The 15,794-nt window shown below is 40.8% G+C and overlaps 1 protein-coding gene across 1 annotated transcript in view; it reads right to left on the bottom strand.

Moving 5' to 3' along the window:
* Positions 1–6,970: 6,970 nt before the first annotated feature.
* Positions 6,971–15,794, bottom strand: part of LIG3 (DNA ligase 3) — a 44,394-nt gene continuing 35,570 nt past the window's right edge. Inside the window, exons 17-21 of the mRNA XM_040336776.1 lie at positions 13,111–13,257; positions 11,415–11,607; positions 11,108–11,199; positions 10,912–10,980; positions 6,971–7,890 (exon numbers count right to left, since the gene is read on the bottom strand). Of these exons, the coding sequence (XP_040192710.1) occupies positions 7,654–7,890; positions 10,912–10,980; positions 11,108–11,199; positions 11,415–11,607; positions 13,111–13,257 (738 nt within the window). The 3' untranslated portion in view covers positions 6,971–7,653. The remainder of the gene's footprint in view (positions 7,891–10,911; positions 10,981–11,107; positions 11,200–11,414; positions 11,608–13,110; positions 13,258–15,794) is intronic.

The raw sequence follows: 15,794 nt of genomic DNA, 5'->3' as shown, positions 1-15,794 counted from the left end.
TACACATGTAATACTTATATAATTTCTATATTGTCCCGTAGTCTCCCTGCCCATACCAACTTTGTAACCATGTTGGTTTGCATTCATGTATATACCATATCTCAGATAGTCTTTCATGCGAACATACTCCAGTAAGCTTAATTCATTTACTTACATCCTTGTATATAGATTATACTCTATCTAGTATAACCTTACACATTAAGCTCATTTTGCAACCATGATGCCTTCTGATACATGTGCATCCTTGTAGATATTTTCTGGACATGATCACAAGGGGCCTAATGGAGACTGCAGTGAGAAATGCCTCCATCCAGACCATGCTGATCCTCCGGATGTTCCCTTGTTGTGGCTTTTGTTTGCTCCGTCTCCTCTGCTCCTGAGCTGGATGCACTACACGGCCGCCATCCTGATATCCAGCGTTTGGCAATTAATTTCAGGCCATTGGTAACTGAGGTCCCTCTTCAGACCTCTCTTGCCAATCATTCCGCCTGCCCCCATCTAATAACATACATCTATTGATTTTATCACTTACATTGCAGATACAACATTCATGCATCCGCCCCTGAAAAAGCAAGCAGGGTCTTGCAAAACTCGTAGGGCTTTATTGATGCTTGTTTTATGCCTGTACATGCTGGATATTATTGATGTCTGCATTATGTCTACATATTTCTGTTTATATGTATGTACATTTTATTTATTGTATATGTGCATCCACTGGCCCTGCAACTTTCAAGTTTTATTGTTGCTCATTGATGTATAACAATTGTAATAAATCTTTATATATTTACTTTTATTTGTGCTGTGTACGTTGGCTATTATGCCAGGTAACTCACAATCATTGTTGTTGCCGCTTTGTTACATAACACTTTGAAAATAATAAATAGATTTTGTCTCATTGTTCGTTGTGAACATTGGCTAAACCTCTCTCACCTCATTCAAAGTCCCAGGGCTGCCCCCTTTTGTCTTTTTGTGTACTAATAGGGATGGAGGTGTTAGCGGGGTCACACCAGACCTTTATTTTCTTTTTATGGGTGAAAATATAAGCCATAACCCCCGGTAACTGTTTTTGCTTTTTGAAGCTTCAGGAGGGGGGGAGTTCCCGCAGCTCACTAAACTATCTGATGGTGCAGCCGGCAGCTCCCATAGGCAATCAAATGGTAGCTACTGAGGGAGGGAGGGCAACACTAATAACTGCCGCCATCAATCCCAAAAGGACCGACTCTGCTGTTTGTAATATGTTGCGACCAAAAGCAGTAAAAACCATTGACTGTGTCAAAGACCATCTAGTGGCCTTGCAAACCTGAGTCATTGATGCCAAATGGCATCACTGTTGGTAGCGTATGCTCTCCCCAGAAAGGATGGTCTGATACGCAATTCTTTGAACTGAAAGACTTCTGGTTCCCTTCTGTCCAACTGAAGCCTGGTCACATGACCTCACAACTGAGTGTGCCAGCGGTGCAGGTAATAACCAAATTGGCTTCCAAATCTCTTGCACCCCAAGAACTTCCAGGACTTTGCCCCAGCCTCACATCGTTGGTGGGTATCCTCAAAACCAATGGGAGGAGAGATTTACCCAACACCAGCACTGGACTCCTGCTCCATCAGGCCAGGACAAATCTGGTTTTGTAGTTTAGATCAGTGTTTCTCAACTCCAGTCCTCAAGGCGCCCCAACAGGTCATGTTTTCAGGATTTTCCTCATATGAAACAGCTGTGGTTATTACTAAGGCAGAGAACTGATCAAATCACCTGTGCAAATTAATGGAAAACCTGAAAACATGACCTGTTGGGGTGCCTTGAGGACTGGAGTTGAGAAACACTGGTTTAGATGGTCCAGGGATTGAGCCTGCTTGTCCCACGTTGCCAGAATGTTGAGCATGTGGAACCACTTTAAAATAAGCCATTGTCAAGCCTGAGAGTTAGTAGACACAGGGTATAGGACAGTGTTTCTCAACTCCAGTCCTCAAGGCGCCCCAACAGGTCATGTTTTCAGGATTTCCTTTAGATGAAATGGCTGTGGTGATTACTAAGGCAGTGAAACTGATCAAATCACCTGTGCAAAATAATGGAAAGCCTGAAAACATGACCTGTTGATGCGCCTTGAGGACTGGAGTTGAAAAACACTGGTATAGGAGGAGGCTCAGGAGGTTTTTCTGTGGAAGGAAAACCTTGGACAGGGCCCATATACTCCAAGGTTCCAAGACTGTCCTGTGCTGATTGGAGATTTAGGTTCCATCTGAACCTGTATAGGGTCTTGACAGCCGGCTATCTATTGCTTGAGAATGTGCCCACTGTTAGGAGAATGGTAGAATATCCCACTACAAAACTGCCTTGAGAGAAGGTGCAGTGGACAAACCAAAAGGGAAAAGCAGAAAAATGCAGACAGCATTGATCATCAAAAAGGTGAGGACATGCAAATAGGGATCCTTGATATACACAGAACAGCATATCTCCCAAAGTAATGTAAGGAAGGACTGGCCTTTCATGTGGAATTTTAGTGCCTGATAGAAGGCATTGAAGACCCTCATACCCAGTAAACAGATTTAAATAGAAACCCTGGAACCTTTCCCTTTTCAGGATAATGGCTACAACCCCTTGAGAGGCGCAATGGACATCTGCCCATCTTAGATAGGCTGCTGTCAAGTTTCACAACATGGAGCAGAGTGGAGGCGGAGACTGAAGTTTCAGCTTGTATTCACTAGATACAATGCTCTGTACCCAAATTACTTAAATATCCTGGGCCCAGATGGCCACAAAAACAGACATTCCCTCAATCTGACAATTGGGCTACCCCTCATTTTGTGGGGGACTTGTTTGTGGATTGGGTATCCCAGCCCTTGCAGTGAAATATTCTGCAGGTGGCCTGACAGACACAAACTGAGCTCATCTTTGCAGTAGTGTAGCGTTTCCCAGACTGAGATTGTGCCTTCATTTTGGGCAGGGGCAAGGTTACTCCCTCAATGACCTCCTTAAAGCGGAGTTCCGGCCACAATTTCACTTTTTAAATATAAATACCGCTGTAATACACAAGCTTAATGTATTCTAGTAAAGTTAGTCTGTAAACTAAGGTCCGTTTTGTTAGGTTGTTACAGCATTTAGACACTTTATAAAATAGAAATTGACTGGGGCCATTTTAAGTGTGGGCATCATGAAGCCAAACGGTATGACTTCCTGGATTTCAGCCTTGCAAATCTCGCACATGCTCAGTGCTGCACAAGCAGTGTCAGATCAGGTTTCAGCACCTGTGCTGTCCAAGTCACATGATTCTTTGAGACTGGGGAGTGCACAGACTCCTGGAAAGTTACACCCACTACATTCCCAGGAGTCTGTGCGGTGTAGGTTAGGAAGCTTAAGCACCTAGGTGCAGAAAGTTGGAAGATTAACTATTCTGCCTAGCAACAACACTGTGAAGGCATCTAAAAAAATAAAATTTTTTTCATAAAGAACTAATGACATTTTTTTAAAACTACTAATTTAATGTTATATTTATGGGTGGAACTCCGCTTTAAGAGAGCTCTGCAATTATTTATCAAAGGGATTTCTTGCACTAATCCTCTGCAGGTCAACATTTCAACCAAAGGGTCCTTTGCATGTGTACCATTATGGATATTTGGTGTAAAACATCCACTAGCCTGTCAAAACTGAATATGGCCAGAGTAACTGGAAAGAAGGATCCATCGGGATAGATTTTAGAATTCTGAGAAGTATCCTTGAACCAGACAGCAATCGCAGATTGTGAGGCAATGCTTGCAAGGGACGTCTTTTGTTTAAAGACTGGAACTGGCCAGGTCCACAATAGCGATGGCCTACTTTAAGAATAGGGCAGACTTTGTGGTTGATCAATCGCTAAAGTGGATGTACTGGAAAAGTCTTAACATGCTCAGATTTTTAGAAGAACCCAAGCTGGCAACTTTCCGTATAGGTGACATAAGTAGCTCCAAGTACTGGTATGTGTGAAGTGTGCCATAGCAAGTATCCTTATATTTGAAGTTATAGCTGCAGATTGAGGCTCCTGTTGCAGCTTCTCATACAAGGATAGGACTGCGATGAATTGGGTGCAATATGGGAAATGAAAGCATGCTTGCATTCTGAGTTGGCTAATATAGTAGTACAGTAACTTTATCCATAAACTCAGAATAGATGATGATTTCTCTACAGCCAAGACCAATATTTTTTTTTCAGCTGGAGCCCTGCATGTTAACCCCTTAGCTCAAAACTGAGAAATGGAGGGGTATAGACTGGCCTAGTAAAAGCACCAACTGAAATGTTGTGGGTGTATTTAAAACAGACTGTTTATGTAAGGAAACAAACATCTAGCAGTTTTTCAAAATGCCCACAAAAGTCAAGTTAGACTTACCAGTAACTTGTCTTTCAGGACAGCACTTTGAGGGCTTGACAGGAAACACACCACCACCAAACTTTTTAAAAGGGAGGCCACTTATCAGTAGTAGTGGAGAAACCTCTAGCCCAAGCTGCAACACATAATGAGAGTATGGTTAGTCACACCATAATAATCAAAAACAATTAGGGCGTGTTTCTGCTGTCCTGAAAGACTCATGGGAAAACAAGTTACCAGTAAGTCTAACTTGACTTTTTCCCTTATTGTCTTTCAGGACAGCACCTTGAGAGGATAACAGAGACTTACCCACTTAGGGAGGGACCACAGCCTGCAAGACTTTTTTGCCAAAAGCCTGATCGCTTGCCGACAGAAGATCCAGTCTGTAATGACGAACAAACGTAAGGTAACTTGACCACATAACCGCCTTACACATTTGATCTGGGGTGGCACCAGCTATTTCTGCCCATGTAGTGGCCTAAACATTAGTAGAGTGTGAGAGATGATACCGCACTAAAAACTGCTGAGCCCTTGGCTTCTTGGGTTGGGTTGAAGTTAGATTTTTTTTATCTATACTTATGATCCAGCCCAAGGCCTCTAGAGGACTGTGGGCTCTTCAGAGATCCTCCAACAATTTCTCCCTGGAGGGGGGCAACAAAAAAGCAGGTTGTCTAGGTATGGAATTACTGCTACCCCCTGCAAGCGAAAAGGAGCAAGAGCCTCTGCCATGACCTTTAACCACTTGCTTACTGGGCACATAAACCCCCTTCGTTCCCAGGCGAAATTTCAGCTTACGGCACTGCGTCGCTTTAACTGACATTTGCGCAGTCGTGCGACGTGGCTCCCAAACAAAATTGACGTCCTTTTTTCCCCACAAATAGAGCTTTCTTTTGGTGGTATTAAAAACCGCAGAGGTGATCAATTTTTTTGCGCTATAAACAAAAAAAGAGCGACAATTTAAAAAAAAAATATATATCTTTTTTACTTGTTGTTATAATACATATCCCAATTTAAAATAAAAAAAAAAATATTTTCTGTTAAGGCCAATACGTATTTTGAGACGTATTTTTGTAAAAAAAAAAAAAAAAAAAAAAAAAAAAAATCGCAATAAGCAACTGGTTTGCGCAACAGTTATGGCGCCTACAAAATCGGGGACAGAATTATGTTTTTTTTTTTTATTCTTTTCTTTTTACTAGTAATGGCAGCGATCTGCGATTTTTATTGGGACTGCGATATTGCGACGGACGAATCACACTTTTGACACAAATTTGGCGCCATTCACATTTATACAGCGATCAGTGCTATAAAAATGCACTAATTACTGTATAAATGTGACTGGCAGTGACGGGGTTAACACTAGGGGGTGAGGAAGGGGTTAAATGTGTAGCCTGGGAGTGTTCTAACTGTGTGGGGGGAGTGACTGGGGGAGGTGACCGATGCTGTGTCTCTATGTACAAGAGACACAGATCGGTCTCCTCTGACAGCACGTGGAGCTCTGTGTTTACACACAAAGCTCCACGTCCCTGCTGTCTTACCGACAATCGCATGTACCCGGTGACATCAAAAATGCAAGAACCTCAGAAAAGTGCATGGATAGACAGGACACCTCCACCTCTCAATCACACTGTCCCTTACCAGAAGGGAAGATCCCAACTAGAGATTTTCTGACAGCAGATGGCTTACTCCCCAGCCAGGGGGTTGCGTGGCAGGATATCCAAGAGCCAAAAACTTCTCCCACAGTGGACCGGTAATCAGTGTTGATTGAAACCAATATGGAGAAGAAAAAGGCTACATACTGTGAACCCATATAACAATTTATTAAAAAGATTAAAATCACACTTACAAGAATGTAGATAAAATTTGCCTGTGAAATTATAGCCGGCCGGCTAGCACAACCCGTTCACTCCGGGACACAGTATGCGGTTTCTAGACGTCAGCACGCCGCCACCCTACACCGTTTCGTGTCAAGTGGGTGGAGCCACGCTCTCAAGGTGCTGTCCTGAAAGACGTCAATACCATTTTCAGAGGTCCAGGGTGCCCTTTGCCCACAGTACACAATTACAAATGATTGATAAGGAAATTGTTCCTCGTGTTGTGAGTCAAGTAGATCTGTGTATTTATATATAAATTATATACATACACTAACATCTGCTGTTAATGTCAACAATTTCATGGGGTGTGCTTACTTTTAGACATGTACATCAGCATTTTTGTATTGAGAACGAGTAACAGGAGCTTTCAGTTGTCTAATGAAATGGATACTATAAGCTTTCAACAGCAATACCTGCAGTGAATAAACACACATTCTTCAGTTCAACGAGACTGAGCAGTCATTGTCCTAGTGAATACAGCCTTCTATGAAACCTCCAATCTCCTGTATACACATGGTAGTGAAAAAAAAAAGCCACCTCCACACTGTAACTAGACAGACTGAACTATAATATAGTAGTCACATTTTCAGGACTGGCACACATACCACAGCCAATTTGCTTATGAATGTGTACACACCAAAAAAAAAAAATCTGGCTATTTCTAGCAAAAGTCTGATAAAGTGTTTTTAAACTTTTACCAAGAATGGAAGGATGGCAGAAACAACCACAAAAAAAAAAAAAAAAAAAAAAAAAAGGAAGAAAGCATCACAGCGATTCAGGTTTTTAATACATCCACAAACACACTCTGCAACAGAACATCACTGTAGAGAAAAAAAATATATACATTAAAAAAAATAAAAAAGATGATGATCTCTAGTCCCTACCTGAAGAACTAGACCGGGTTGGTCCAGATGGCTTATTAAATACAAGAAGCATTTTGCAATAGTTGGCCACTATACGCATGCTTGCGCACACACACGGAAAAAAAAATTGCAATTATCTAAACCTGTAAAAGCGATAGTGTCCCACTTACAAAAATATTTTTTCTCCAGTTAAAAATTAATATTCTAGACTGCAGTGCACCAGTCAATAAGATAAAACAAAATTTGTTTAATTGACAAAACAGATTTACAAATGCAGAACAATGCTGCAACAATTCAACGATGGCACATAGTATATACTCTTACCCAAGCAATCTGGGTAAACCAAGGGATCTGTCTTCGGGAGCTTTTAGGACAGACATCAGATAATGTACCTTCAGGGAAGTCTCCATTAAACTAGAGTACCAATTGTTATCATAAAAAGACATTACCTAGCATATTTCATAGTCAGGTCTTTAACCATGACTCCAATTCGTGAGTACTTGTTAATTTAGTCCTGTAAACATGATATCATTGATGTAAACAAGCCCACTTCAGGTCTTGAGTAACAGAGGGTTCCCAGAGTGATCAGCAAGGCGCTACTAGCCTCCTGCGCCTAATGCATTCCCATATCCAACGTGGTGTCACAGGTTTAGCATCCTCAGCACATTCAGGAATGTCACCCATCACATGTGTGGCAGAAGAAACATCAAATTCTGGGACGAGATCACCGTCATAGGCAACAAAGTAGCGGCGCAATTTCGGAAATTCCTCAAGTGAAGCAGGCAGATAAAGCCTCACTCCTGTGAATATATCCAAAAGGGTCTAAAAAAAAAAAAAAAAAAAAAAAAATTTAATAAAAAAGGAAATTGCAAATACAGCTTGAGACCTTTTAAATTCACCTAATGAGGACCTTCAGTCTATTTAACAAAGTCCTATGAGTAGCACCAATTCAAAAAAACACATGAGTAGCTAAAGCAAAAAAAGGGGATTAGAAACAAAACCAGAAGCTTTTAAGAGAAGACATATGTATTTACTGAAAAAACTAAAATCAGAATCTAGAAACAAGTCTATCAATTCAAATCAATATTTGTGGCCCAAGTGCAGCCCCTAGAATTTTCAAAGGGCCACATATAATGCCACAGAAAATGGTTAGACTTAACATACTATAGTGGATCCTAGGAGACTTCAGTTTGAGACTGGAGACACTTTACGCAAAACTATTAGACATCATTGTCATTACAATCCCTTTAAAAGTCCCACCTAAAAATTATTGGCAACACACTGGATATGCCTCTCAGCAAGATGGCATTAAAAAAAAAAAACAAGCACACACATTTATAAAAAGATAATTCAGACAAGTTGGGGGAATGCAAAAGGTCTTGAAACAGGAGCAGTGCAAATCAGAAACAGCCCGGGCTCGCCGATTGCATGCGATGTCTGTGCAATGCGAGTTCATCTATAAACAGTTGTTGCACTGGAGTCACAGGAAAATAGTGCAGGGATTATTTCTATCCTCTGCGCTGGAATCGGATCGCAAGGGTGTTCTCACCCATCAAACCATGTGTTTGATGCAGCATTTTTAAGCCCTATACCTGCCCTTCAGTGAATGCCATGAATATTACAATTGCACCACACAGTGCTGTACACACAGAATTGTGTTAAAATTAAGCAGCATATGGCTTTTATGAGGAATCAACACTTTTGTGCTGCCTCTGTTGATTTCAATCGTAATTCTCTGTAACCGAACCATAACAATAGCTGTAGCACACATGGCGTTCCGTTTTGGAGATTGCAAATTGCAGGACACCCTTGTGATCCGTTACTTTGAATGGCACCAAATGGCGGAGCATTTTACCACGATTCACGGAAAAAAAAGTGCAAACAAAAGTTGCAGGACGCCTGATGCCCAAAAGAAGTTCTTGTACTTTAGGGTGTTGGGTGTACCGCGATTCTGTTTGCGTGATTTAACCATGATTAGTCAAGGCTGCAATTTGGTGCCAAAGTAATGGGGATCGCAGCGATTCTGCCCGCAAAACGGAATGCAATGGTGTGAATGGAGCCTTATCGTGTTAGTGCACCATGTATAAAGGGTTAACTGGGTGCTGGGGGAGAGGCAGTGGAGGCTCCTTCATTCCAGAATGCACTGTGAAATTACAGAACTAGAACAGAGCAGCTCCAGCCACTACCCGTTTGTACAGAACACCTGGGTGGCAACACCCTCTGTGTGCAAGGAAAATCAGCACGCCAGCAATACTGCCATGGAGGAGCAGAGGCATTGCCAGTGCCAAAGCTCTTTTTTTCAGCAAAGCTGAACCAAGTTAAAAGGTCAGAGTATCAAAGTATACGATTCCAACTTGCAAAGAGTTCACAAAAAAATGTCTGCCGTTACACTACAACCTAACCACATCTCAAAGTAAATCATTTCCTCTACATCACTTCCCCTTTAAGCACTTCCCACTAGAAAAGCAACACTTTCGTGGGCATTGAATTATTCTTGAAAAGTTTTCAATGCTTCATAAAAGGCATCAGAAATTCTCAGTAATAAGGCCTGTTTTACAGACTTCAGCTTGTAAAAGAGCAGTGTGAGCAGCAAGCTTTGACAAAGCATTTGCAAACCTTTCGGCAAGCTTTGTTGAAGCTTTTACAGTACCATTCAGCTCAAGTTTGTAAATGTTGAACACAACTAGCAGACTCTTCAACATTACTTAAAGCTTTTTGAAACTGTGCGGAGCCTACTAGCAGTTTGCGTAAAGTGGCCATCAACACTCCCATTAGGATCTGTGTTCAACATTTACAAACTGGAGCCGACTGGTACTTTAAAGCGGTGGTTCACCTACAACAACAACATTCTAGCATTAAATTAAGCATAGTAGGGCGAGCTACAGTATGCCTGTATTTATTTTTTTTGCCCCGTACTCACTGTGCAATCCTATAGTGAAGATTCCGACTCCCCGCGGGGAATGGGCGTTCCTATCCAGAGGGAAGATGATTGACGGCCGGCTATGGCACGTCACGCTCCCCAAAGATAGCCGGAGTAGGTCTCGGCTCTTCACAGTGCTATACGGCGCCTGCGCACAGACTATGCGCAGGCGCCGTGAAGAGCCAAGTCCTATTTCGGCTATTTCCGGAGAAGCGCGACGCGCCAGAGCCGGCCGTCAATCATCTTCCCTCTGGATAGGAATGCCCATTCCCCACGGGGAGTCGGAATCTTCACTATAGGATTGCACAATGAGTAGGGGGCAAAAAAATAAAATAAAGGCATAATGTATGCTTAATTTAATGCTAGAATTTTTTTTTTTTTATAGGGTGAACCCCCTCTTTAAAAGCTTCAAAGCTTGTTGAAAGCTCTGCAAATGCCTTGTCAAAGCTCACTGTTCACACTTCTTATTCAAAAGATGAAGCCCATGTGGAACAGGCCTTAGACAGTGATGGAATCAATCTAGGTTTACCTGTATAAACAGACTGGCAGGAAGAATCCTACTGGCTGTAAGCAAAGTGTTCTTATATTTAAGCATTGATTAATCGCAAGCCTCTTATTTGGAATGACTACATGTAATTCGGTCATATTTTTTTTTTCTATTTAGAGATCCTCCGCCACGTTCTCTATCCTTTACACCGATAATATGGTAGTATTCTAGTAAGAGCATGGATTTTTTTTTGACTACACTAAGAATAGAGCTAGTCCTTTTGTAAGGAGAGATCAGTAATGACAATTCCCACGCCTCTGCACTGCAGCACCTACAGTTCTGAAGCTTCTGCTTACACCGAAATACAAAAGTAAATGGAAGACGCGATCATTCAGAAAAAGGTACTGGAGATTACGAATGTCCGACATATACTTACTTTAGTGGTGGATGATGGCTGTGGTGCCACACTATGCCCATTCCCATTACTAGCACTGGAGAGTTTTGGCTGTGGAAAAAAAAAAATATATATGCACTTGTGTCATTTTAAATTTATGTTGAACAGAACCAAAACTAAAAACGAGCCACGTAAAAAAAATAAAAAAAAAAGGAGGCGGCACCACCCAACTACTTACCTTTTTACTGTCAACGGATGGAGGCGATACAATTTTCCTCTTCTCTGCTTTAGCTGGTTCATCTTTTTTCTTTGGCTGGGGAATTTTGCCACCTAAATGTACACAATTCAAAGAAATTAACTCTGCCATCTCCTGGTAGCTTAATATCATTGCGACAAGCAATAGATTTTAAAATGTACTGAGCTACTCCAGACACAGTATTTGTTCCAGTTCCATTTACTGCTGCAAGTAACACTTTTGGCAATTCTTTTACTTACATGACCAGCACAACCAACAGTACAAATATGTGGAAGAAAATACTGCTTACCATCATTTCTTTTATCTTTGCCAGGCGGTTTAGAAGTTGGGTTTTTTGGCTTCTTTACAGAGCCACTTGGCGTAGGTGGTCTGGAATTTCCTTCATTGTCCCGACTGCTGCACTCAGAAGAGCCTTCCTCGTCTTGAGATGATGTGGCAGCAACAGTGAAATCACACTTCTCCTTTGAGACCTGATAAAGTTCCTAAGAGGAAAAGGCAGCAAAAAAACACATAGCTAAAACAAAAGACTGATGGGGTAGGAGAAATAGGAGGCAGAGAGGGCATGCGCCCGACTGACAGACTCAGGGCTGGATCCCTGCATAATTTTACTAAAACCCTGCTTTAAGTTGATGGCACCTCCAGTAAAAAACACTCATTGAAAATCGCTCTTCTAAAACTGAGCTACTGGTTCTTTAACCACTTCAATACCGGGCATTTTCACCCCCTTCCTGCCCAGGCCACGCTTTGAATGATTGGGAGTCACGTCGCACGACCAAACAAAATTGAAGAACTTTCCCCCACAAATAGAGCCCTTTCTTTTGGTGGCCTTTGATCATATCTGCGTTAATTTTTTTTGTGCTATAAACAAATAAAAAAAGCAACAAATTTTGAAAAAAAAAAAATATATATATATAAATTTTTTACTTTTTACTATAATATCCAGATAAAAAAAAGAAAAAAAAACACACAACTATTTTTTTTCTCAGTTTAGTCCGTTATGTATTATACATATTTTTGGTAAAAAGAAAAAAAAATTTAATTACAATAAGCATATATTGATTGGTTTGCGCAAAAAAGTTATAGCGCCTACAAAATAGGGGATAGATTTATGACATTTAATTTTATTAGTAATGGCGGCGATCTGCGATTTTTATCAGGCCTGCGATATTGCGACGGACACATCGGACACATTCACATTTATACAGCAAACAGTGCTATAAATATCCACTGATTACTGTATAAATGTGACTGTCAGGAAAGGGGTTAACTGTGTTCCCTGGAAAGGTATGTTGGGGGGGGGGGGGGGGGGGGCGGTGTCCCTATGTACAAGGGACACACCATCGGTCTCCTCTCCCGGCAGGACGTGGATCTCTGTTTACACACAGAGATCCATGTCCCTGGCTCTGACTGTCGATCGCAGGCACCCGGCGGGCATCGCGGCCGCCAGGCGGGGGGCCCCCCTGAGGACTTTTAATATGATGTCCACCCAGGATGGCAGAGCCACCTTGTGGACATCATTTGACAGTAGGTGGGTAGGGAAGTGGTTAATACAATGAACCATATTACTGACCAATATGAACACACTGGGGAACAGGAAGAAGCAAGTTCTACTTTTACAGGAAAAGATAGGTAGATATCACTTTCACTAAAGACCATCTCAGGTTATACCATTTTTTTTACATTAGGTGTTCAGTTTGATTCATTGATTTGATTTCTGAAAGATTAACCTTGAAAAAAGGTTAGTCAGATTTATTTATTTTATAAAAAATAAAAGATTTTATGCTTGAGAAACCAGGGCAACATTTTGTCAATTCAGTACTGCTGCTGTACAAGAGCTGCAGCACAAGAAGCTATAAACTGACATCTACTGTGTATGTCAGATGCCATTGTAGTGTAGGAAGTCCCATTCAGATTTTAAAATGCACATCATATAACCCTTCCTAAGAATTCTAGATATTTGGCCAGCAATTTTCTGTTTCTCTTACCTTTAGCTGTTGTAAAGTGGTGGCCGTTTTCCAGTCTTTGTCATCACGGAAGCGGGTGCAACGTGGAAAACGAATAGAAATTCCACCAGCTGTGTGGGCCTCTGCCTTAGAGAACTCTGCTCCTGTGATCTCCCAGATATGGGCATTCTGAGGACAGAGGACAATGAATAACGTTAACGAAAATTGGTCAATGGGCGCTTGATGATGTATTGAGCACACATTCTCCCTATCTGCTTTTAATGACATTCATCGCCAGTATTGTAAAAAAAAAAAAAAAAAATGAATTTTTGGATAAAAGGGAGGGTTATAATCCCTGTTCGATTTTCTTGCCATCTATGTCCTACTGGGGAGTTTGTCACTTCATGTCCCATAGCCAAACCAGGAAGTGAGGTGAAATCCCTGCAAATAAAAGGGAATCCGTTGGAGCATCCAGGTCATTAGAACTAGTGTCCCCCATTGAAAGATTTCTCCTGTACTGTTCTGGGGACAACACACAATTTGGGATCTTCTTTTACTTTCACTTTTGAGATGAATGGCAAATAGATTAAACAGAGCAGGTGAATCTCCCTATTGGGGGCAGAGGTAGTAATACAAAAAAATAACAACAGGTATTTTAACCACTTGTGGAATCTTTTTTTTTTGCTAAAAAGTTACTTAGAACCCCCAAACATATATATTTTCTAACACCCTACAAAATAAAATTGCGGTCGTTGCAATACTTTGTAACACCGTATTAGCGCAGCGGTCTTAAAAGCGCACTTTTTGGGGGGGGGGTCTGTTTTTTTTTTTTAATTAAAAATAAAACAAAGTTATCCCAATCATTTTATTTATTTTTTTAATTGTGAGAGCTGTTACGCTGAGTAAATTGATACCCAACATGTCACGCTTCAAAGTTGCACCTGCTCATGGAATAGCAGCAAACTTTTACCCTTAAATATCGCCATATGCGACGTTAAAAAAAATACAACCTGTAGAATTTTATTAGAGTTACAGAGGAGGTCTAGGGCTAGAATTATTGCTCTCGTTCCAACGATCACGGCAATGCCTCACACGTGTGGTTTGAACACAGTTTTTATATGCGCTCGTTCTGCATGCGAGCTCTGCAGGACGGGGCACGTTTAAAAATATATTAATTTTTTTCTGAATTATTTTACTTTTTTTTTTTTAAAGTACAGTGTAAAAACATGAGTGTCACTTTTATTCCTATTACAACGAATGCAAACATGACAGGACCTCTTAAATATGAGATCTGGAGTCAAAAAGATCTCATATTTACATTTAAAATGCAATAACTTAAATGTCATTTGAAAAGAAAAAAAAAAAAAAAAAAAAGTCCCTTTAACCACTTTCCCACCGGACCATTTGTCAGCCTTAAGACCAGAGGTGTTTTTACAATTTTCCACTGCGCTGCTTTAACTGGTAATTGCGCGGCCATACAATGTTGTACCCAAACAAAATTTGCGTCCTTTTTTTCCCCACAAATAGAGCTTTCTTTTGATGGTATTTGATTGCCTCTGCGATTTTTAATGTTTGCGATATAAACGGAAAAAGAGCGAAAATTTTGAGAAAAAATGATATTTTCTACTTTTTGTTATAAGAAAAATCGAACAAACTCAATTTTAGTCATACATTTTGGCCAAAATGTATTCAGCCACATGTCTTTAGTAAAAAAAATGGCAATAAGCGTATATTTATTGGTTTGCGCAAAAGTTATAGCATCTACAAACTAGGGTACATTTTCTGGAATTTACACAGCTTTTATTTTATGACTGCCTATCTCAATTCTTGAGGTGCTAAAATAGCAGGGAAGTACAAAACCCCCCCAAATGACCCCATTTTGGAAAGTAGACACCCCAAGGAACCTGCTGAAAGGCATGTTGAGTCCATTGAATATTTTTTTTTTTTGTAACAAGTGATTGAATAATGACAAAAAAAAAAAAAAAAAAAAAGAAATTACAAAAAGTTGTCACTAAATGATATATTGCTCACACATGCCATAGTTATATGTGGAATTGCACCCCAAAATACATTCTCCTGCTTCTCCTGAGTACGGGGATACCACATGTGTGAGACTTTTTGGGAGCCCAACCACGTACGGGGCCCCGAAAATCAAGCACCGCCTTCAGGATTTCTAAGGGCGCAAATTTTTGATTTCACTTCTCACTACCTAAGACAGTTTTGAAGGCCATAAAATGCCCAAATAGCACAAAATCCCCCCAAATGACCCCATTTTGGAAAGTAGACACCCCAAGGAATCTGCTGAGGGGCATATTGAGCCCACTGAATATTTTTTTTTTTTGTACCAAGTGATTGAATAATGACAAAAAAAAAAAAAGAAAAAAGAAATTACAAAAAGTTGTAACTAAATGATATATTGCTCATACATGCCATGGTTATATGTGGAATTGCACCCCAAAATACATTCTGCTGCTTCTCCTGAGTACGGGGATACCACATGTGTGGGACTTTTTGCGAGTCTAGCCGCGTACGGGACCCCGAAAACCAAGCATCGCCTTCAGGATTTCTAAGGGCGCAAATTTTTTATTTCACTCCTCACTACCTATCACAGTTTTGAAGGCCATAAAATGCCCAAATAGCACAAACCCCCCCCAAATGACCCCATTTTGGAAAGTAGACACCCCAGGCTATTTGCTGAGAGGCATGTTGAGTCCATGGAATATTTA

Source organism: Rana temporaria, chromosome 2 (genome assembly GCF_905171775.1).
Source record: "Rana temporaria chromosome 2, aRanTem1.1, whole genome shotgun sequence".
Lineage (NCBI taxonomy): Eukaryota > Metazoa > Chordata > Amphibia > Anura > Ranidae > Rana > Rana temporaria.
Note: the sequence above shows the minus strand (reverse complement) of the source record. Positions and strands in the feature narration are given on the sequence as shown.